General features: G+C 44.9%; 1 protein-coding gene across 1 annotated transcript in view; it reads right to left on the reverse strand.

Moving 5' to 3' along the window:
* Positions 1–6170: 6170 nt before the first annotated feature.
* The window catches only part of KHDRBS1 (KH domain containing, RNA binding, signal transduction associated 1), a 16321-nt gene continuing 14642 nt past the window's right edge, over positions 6171–7849 (reverse strand). The window contains exon 9 of the mRNA XM_009884536.1: positions 6171–7476. Within this exon, the coding sequence (XP_009882838.1) occupies positions 7379–7476 (98 nt within the window). The 3' untranslated portion in view covers positions 6171–7378. The remainder of the gene's footprint in view (positions 7477–7849) is intronic.

A 7849-nucleotide genomic window follows, 5' to 3' on the forward strand; every position in this document is an offset into this window, starting at 1 on the left:
CCCCGTCACCTTCCCCCGGGGCCGAGCCCCCTCCCCAACTCCACCTCCCCACAAACAGCAACTCTGCAGCAGGAAGAGAAACAAGAGAGAAAAAAAAAAACAAACCCACATGCCTTTGAAAGCCAGGAAAAAAAAAATAAAAAAAATTTCCACGTTAAACCTTTATTATAGGGAATGACTAATCATTGTCAACATCTGTTGAACACTTCTCGCCAAATACCAGCCACAGAAGAGCTTGCCAGTTTCCTATACAAGTTATTTTAATGCTGTGATTCACCTGGAGCAGTTTTCACCGGCGTTACCAACCACACTCAGTATTTTCCGTTGATTTCCTTAACTTGTGGGTGTTTGATGCTTCAGTACAGATGGAGCATTATACAACCCCGAGAACCACCCCTGCCAGGGCTGGAGGCAACGCCATCTCTACAATTAGTGAACTTTCACAAGGCCAATGTTTCATTTCTTACTGGTTTGGAAACCTACAATGTGCAGAGCCATCAAAACCCAGGAGTATCCGGACACCTGCAGTTTTAACAGAATCTTCCAAGTACAACTATAAAGGTAACAGGTAGGATGTACGGATGTCAGGTTAAAACCAGGATTGCGTCTGCAACACCATGTACGAGCCTTTGGTCATATTTGGTTCTAAAACCAGCGGCAAAAGTAACAGCTTCATTGGAAAACAATTTATATTTCAGTACTCTGACACACAGTTGCTGCTCTCCAGCGTTTGCGGCAGCCGAGAGGGGCTCCGGAGTTCTCCAACACTCACCAAGAGCTGGCAGGTTCCGATTTCCCAGCCACAGCAAAGCCAACGGTGTCTTAACTGTGTTCCTTTATCATGTCAGAAATCAGCTCGTTGGAGATTCATCCCACTTTGCCAAAGGAGCAAAACGAGCACAGAAACAAACATTTCTATTAAAACATATGGGAGCGACGGAAGGCTCAACTGAGCAATAACAGCAGAGGTTTCTGCTCTGTGCTCAGAGGAGCTGAGCTTCCCGAGTAGAAAAAAGGAGGAGGAACATCTACATTCGAGATGGGATCTCCCGGGGGCCCTGACTCGCCTGCAGAAATTCCTCCCCCTCAAAGCTTACAAACGGGGCACGTGTCCCACGTCTCATCCGAGACATTATAGGTTTATCAATTAAAGAAGAATTTCCCTAAGCCCCCTCTTCGTCCCCAAAAGCACCATATGTAGTTGTGGAGAGAAGAGCCGCGTCAGCAGCAGTGCCCGTTCTCCTCTGCGCCTCCCAGCAGAGGGGTCAGAGCCCGTCTCCTCCTCCGGGGCCGCGGGGAGGGTCTCTCGCAGGCTGCAGGAATCCCCCTGCGCCCAAGAGTTCTTGCGGAGAGCAGCGACAAGGGTTGAGGAAGGGAAGACGCGCACATTTCCATGGTTTTTCTTGGCTCTGTTCGTGACAGATGCTCTCTCATACAAATTCAAAAACTCATTTTGTACAAAAAGAATCATCTGCTTTAACAGCTGCACAGGGAATCCAGCTGTGCTCTTAAACCCAAGTTACCAACTACGCAGTTTTACAGAGGGCCATATAAAGGTAATGTCTCAGCCTTACTGAAGGCACAGCGTTTTAAGTTAAACATAAAAATACCACCGGTAAGCTATAAAATAAAGCTTGTAGCCATTGCTTTATTTATTAATCCCAACAGCAACTTGAAACCAGGGGTGAGGAACGGGCAGGGTATGCCAGTCACCTTCCAGGAAAAGCCGCTGGGGCCATCTCTGCAAAATACCAGTTGGAGCATCTGTCCTGCAAGCTCAGTTTCACCCTCCTGTTGCGGTCCAAGACACTGGCCGTGAACCGCGAGGCACGGCAGGACCTCACCGAGGAAGCGTAAAGCCCAGGTTGGTGCCAGCTCCGAGGAAGGACAGCCAGGGCTGGACTAGAGGCCGAAGAAGCTGCGGGTACCCAGAGCCAGAGAAGACGGGAGCGCTCTGCAGCAGGAGGATGTTTCCAGAGCCCAGCGGCTCTTGCAAAAGAACGGTATTGTTGGGAAACACTTCCACAGAGGAGTCGTGACTGCTGCTGCACATCACACTGTTGTACGGGACCAAACACAACGGGGGCCTTTATCCTGTTTATGGTCTTTACCAAAATCCTACAAATAATCAGATGTGGATTAGCCCTTTGGGGAAACGGGGAGATGAAAGATCGCTGGCGCTCGTTAGCTCACAGCCAGCAGAACGCCACCTCCAGTGGCTCCGTGTGTCAGGAGAAAAGGGAAGGTTATTTCGGTGACTCAGACTTCAGTACTCAAAGGAATCTCTACCCCTCAGAAATTTCAGCGAGTCCTGTATCACCCCCGGAATGTCTGGCTAATTAGAGCATCCTTGAGAGACACATCCGATGCCGATGGCTATTTTGGAATCTCAAATTAGCTTTTGCAGACTCTAGGCTAAAATCTGAACATAGTAATGCTATGAGAGGGAGGAAGATGTTTGACGCGGGGCATGTTTTCAAAATACTTTTGGCATATACAGTTATTTTCAATATATTAGGGTTTACATTCCTCCATTAACATGAAAATCTTTCACATAACCGTGCAACAAATGCAATGCACAAGCAAGCTGCGTTACTCCAAAGGCAGTGTCACAAGATCCACTTCTACTGGTAAAAAACTGCATCATAATAGATGATCTCTATCAAATCTTTTCCGCTTGATATAAAAGCTGTGCCTATTAAGAAAGAAATGGGAAAGATCGCTACAACACCATATAAATTGATGTTCCAATTACATTGTAAATGAAGATGCATTCGATAAACAGACCACAAATCCAACACGTTATGATTTCCCCTAGCAGAAAACTACGCATCCAATTTTCAAGTTAAAGTCAAAGAATTGAGGGTAATCTCTCACTCTCTTGCAGCATTTCCACGTATTACCGCTTTCTCGTTCCTAATTCTCCTCTAAGATAAGAGAAGCTCGTTTGGTAGCTTTACAATTCCATATAAAATAAGACTTATGTCCTTCTATGTCCTATGCCCAGGGCTTTTCACCGTTGTCTTTTGAAGCCGTTAGACTTCTTCAGCGTTCCGAGGGTTTATTTCTTTGTTCTTTTATTTATGGAGCTCCGACTTTCAGCGATCTCGAGATTCGAGAGAAAGCGATTAGCTGTCCCCAAAGGAAACGCTTACGGCTGCTGCCTTTGGGCCTGGGGGGAGACGTGTCCTTGCTGTGTAAGCAGGTCACTCCACCCATGCGTGATTATCTCCCCAACCGAGGTACCGCTCGGTTTGCAAGCGCTCGCCTGCATTTATTAAGGTATTTATAGGAAAACAAGCAAGGCAGCGGGGCCGGAGCAGCCGCCAGAGGGAGTTCTGCCACTGTGGGTGCTGATCAGCACCAGCACCCAAAGGTGCTGGGGGTCCGTCAGCCCTCCCCGAGGGCTCAGGGTGCTCAGCAGGCATGCAGCCCCGCACGGCTCCGCGCTAAACACCCCCCAGGCAGGCGGGCAGGACCACTGCCCGAACCGTCTCTGGCAATGCCATCAGATTAAAAAAAAAAAAAAAAAAAGCCATAAAAAGAACAGCCAGATCACATTTCAGAGCCCATCGACTCGGGGGGGTGGAAGGGGTAGAACCCATGTGGTCTAAAATCCGCAGTCTATAATTTTAACGCATTACCGACTCCTATAGGAATTCCTATCGAGCCGTTCCTCGGGCTGCTCTGTTTCCGGAGCATGGGGTAACGACAACTTCAACGCTACCCCGTGGCTGAGAGCTCTCTGCTGAAGACCAGCATCTGTCGGGTACCACGGGACAGATCTCACATTTCCCTCTCTTTTCAAATCCACTTAATCCTCCTTCTCCGCGGGGTCTCGGTGGGAGAGCTCTACGCAGGTACGCACCGGAGCCTCCTCCACACCGTGACCTCTGCAGGAGCGTCAGCCACGGAACCGGCCTTTCGCAAGGGTAATTTATTTGTGGGTATGTAAAGAACGGCTTCAATTTAGCAGCTCAGATGGTGCCGCCCCCCCCTCCCACAGAGAACATGTCAGCAGCTTGCAAAAATAAACAAACTTACCCACCGCGCGTTGCCCCTGCTCATCTTCACCCAAGTGATTCACAGCGACGTACTCTCGACTCCTGCAAATTGAAGACATTCGTGAGTCTCCCTAACGCAAGCCCAGATCAAAAGAAAAAAAAAAACAAAAAAAGAAAAGCTCCATCCCTGCAGAGAGGGTTGAATCTGGAAGGGGAGGTGACACCGCCAGCGTCACCTGCCCCGCAGCAGGGTGACCCTGGGGAGGCGGCAGCAGCGATGAGCAAACCTTGCATCAGCCGGGAAGGGGAGATACGGAGCCCTTCCCAGTCCTCACCCTGCGGGGTGCCCCCGGAGGGGGTGTGTGTGTGTGCGTGTCGGGGGGGGAAACGGGGGTGGCTTTAGAGCGGGGTCACCCCAGCGCGATGACAGCCGCCCTGCAGGAGGAAGGAAAAGGAAATTTCTCGCTTCCCCTCCCACAGAGAACATGTCAGCAGCTTGCAAAAATAAACAAACTTACCCACCGCGCGTTGCCCCTGCTCATCTTCACCCAAGTGATTCACAGCGACGTACTCTCGACTCCTGCAAATTGAAGACATTCGTGAGTCTCCCTAACGCAAGCCCAGATCAAAAGAAAAAGAAAAACAAAAAAAGAAAAAAAAAAAAAAAAAAAAAAAAAAAGAAAAGAGTCCTGCATGCAATTACACAGGAAGGAAAACATGCAACTTAAGCTGAGCTTTGAACATTTCACAGTAAATATCAATACTGGGGTCTGAAACGGGCCATCATTTTACATTTTTAAATAACTGAGCAGAATTTTCTTTTTTTTTTTTTTTGGCAGTAGCAGGACTATCTATATTCGTTGTCATTTTACATCTTCTGATATTTAAGCTTGCCGATTCCTTTTTTGCCCACATTACATTACGGTGCATTTTCAAAGGGCACAGTATTAAAGTTATCGCTAATTTATGCAGAAGCACGTGGTTTTTTTTAAATGTTTATTTTAAACATTTTTTTTTTTTTTTCAAATTTTTACATTAAAATTAACACTCGAAGACTTGTTTCAATAAAGTTTATGCAAGTTGCCGTCACAGTTTATGTAAAAGAGAAATGTGCTATTAAAATCAGACATTTAGGTTACCTTTTGGGTTTTGCGATGCATGTTAGCTTTACACATCCTGATTCTCCTGCGATAATTTTCCTTTAAAAGGGGGGCATAGGGTGATCTTTTCATCAAGCAAGACATTATGCCCTGAAAGCTGACTCCAAACCATCGTTGAAAATTCAGTTATTTACACTTTAATAACAATCTACAAATACAACTTTTTGTTTTAAAGTATTCCCCTCAATCATGCACTGCTACGCGCAGTTTGGTTCCTAATCCTCTATTTTTCACCCCCGAGCAGTTTAATTCTCTCCCCCTAGAATGCCAGATTCATTTGGCAGATGGGAAATACAAACCATTTTTCATATCTCTAAGAAGCAGTTTAATTTAAACTATTATATTATATATATATACACACATATATACACACCCTCTCAGAAGGATATGAGGAGCAACTGCAGCACCCTTCTCAAACAAAGATACATTTTTAAGCGGCTTTCCAAGTAAAAACTACGGTAAAGTAGGAAAGGCATCATCTTAGCCAAGGGGGTTAGGGGCGTTTACATAAAGCAGAAAGCAAGTTTCCTTTTCCTCCCGGTGGCAGCTTAAGCCTCGGAGTTTTTTAGCGTTCGTTTTGTCACGCTACATTTAAACCAGCCATTTCAGACTCAATCTGGAGTCCGCAGCCTGGAACACTCTGGGAGGCCACCTGAAATCTGAATCGGTAATTCAGCAAAGAACCATAAACGCTTTCCAGCAAACAGAAGTCAGATTTCTGCCATCGTCCAGGATCAAACTGCTTTCAACAACTTCCAGGGGGTGAAAAACAATTTTTCTTTTTTCCTTTTTTTTTTATTAAAAAAATACAAATAAAAATAAAAATTAAGCTCCTTCAACGAGCTTCATCAACTTTTGGTGAGAATTACAAAAAACACCATTTTTAGAATGTCTCCATGTTTTAAAAAGACAATTAGCTTTAGCATTAATTTAAATCTATTTGGAAAAAAATAGCTATTTTATTGCTCAACAAAAAAAAAATGACAATTCATCACATTTACTTTGATTAAAAAAGGACTAAACTTTATTGACAAACTGCGGCAGACATTTTGACAAGTTTTAGCTACCTATTTAGGCAGACTTACACATGTAGCATTTAATCTTCAAGAACAGAGTGGGAGGACAGTGTACAAATCCAATTAGGACTTTATCCTATGTACAAAGTGAAATTTTTCCTCATTTTTTCAGCTGCAGTGTCCCTTTTTATGCAAAGCTAGTGTTGAGATACACTTGAACAAGTCAATGGGAGTGCTAATATTGACAATTGCGTCAGTTTTAAACTTCCACTGTATTATCCGCCCCAATCACTATAAAAATGAGAAGACTGGAATTTTTACAGAGTTCAGACCTGCTCACGTAATACTCTGTTTTCTAATATCAAACACTGGGCAATTAGAGCCATGCTTTAATGTGTTTTTCCCTTAAAAGTTCTTCATACAGAACCAAACTAAGAACCCCTTTACACTGGAAAAATCTGCTTCCCAAGCATCTCTCAACACCGCATGTTCGGGGCTAGATTTCAAAACCCACATAAGAAAAAGTCAATTTTATAAACCTAATTTTTTTTTTTTTCTTTTAAGTCAATTACCTTTAAAAAAATGCTATTTAATTTGTTTGAGGATCCTTCGTATTAAAATTTAAACTTAAGATTCACCAGCAATCTGCTTTTAAGGAAAGTTTTTGACGTCTGAGGTTACTTTTAAACGGTGGCAGCTACTACCGTTACATTATGATTTTAATTCTTAAAAACAGCCCTGAATTTTGAAATGTAGCCTACTTTGGGATTCTGCAACTACAACTTTTATGGGTTCCTTAAAACCAAACTTAAAAGGTTAACAAAACCTTAATTTCATAACTGCTAAGCAAAGCATGTCACTTTTGAAACTAACATTTTTAACTCAACTTTTTTTTTTTTATTAAAAAAAAGGTACAGTTGTGTTTACCTAAACAACAAAGAAAGAAAAGCCATCTAAACACACTTAAAAAAAAAAAAAAATTAAAGTCGGTCCTCTAAATCTATTTAACTCATTTTAAAATACTACGTACAGAAGCCAGAATGCAGGGTGAGGATGGAGTGGGAGAAAAAGGGCCACGAAGAAAAACAGTTAGACAATTACTTGTCTGGTGTGGGTAAAGCAACGGGAATCCCGGGAGATACAAGAATCAGTAACAACTGTTTGCTCATAACTGATATTTTTCCCTCATGTTTGTTTTTTAATAACGTCCGTATGGGTGCTCTCTGTAGGCCCCCTTCACTGGCCTGGCCGGAGGGGCCTTCAGGGAGGGACGGGTTCCGTTCCAGTCATCTTGCCCTGCGGAAAAGAGAGGGATACGTCAAGGATGGAGGAGCACTGCGAGCCGAGGGGCACGGAGGGAGCGGCGGTACCGGCCGGCCGGGATCACCTCCGGAGCCACCGTGGAAGCACGAGGCATCTTCACAGCGGTTTCACTCCAAAACCGCTCTGCGGAACGCCCGCGGTCCACCAAAACCTCTCGTTTGCAGCACGTCTTCTGACTTTATGGGAAAAAGCCACTTGCGCGGGGATCCCCGGGAAGGCTGCCGCTCCGACAGCCCGGCTAAGCGCCGACTTGGTCAAACCCGGTGCCTTTTAGGAGTAATTAATTTCAGCAGAGCCGAAGCCAATTCCCGAGGCAGCTCTGGCCGCCAGCAGTGGCCAAGGCGGG

This window comes from Charadrius vociferus, unplaced genomic scaffold (assembly GCF_000708025.1).
Source record: "Charadrius vociferus isolate BGI_N301 unplaced genomic scaffold, ASM70802v2 scaffold1485, whole genome shotgun sequence".
NCBI classification, from domain to species: Eukaryota; Metazoa; Chordata; class Aves; order Charadriiformes; family Charadriidae; genus Charadrius; species Charadrius vociferus.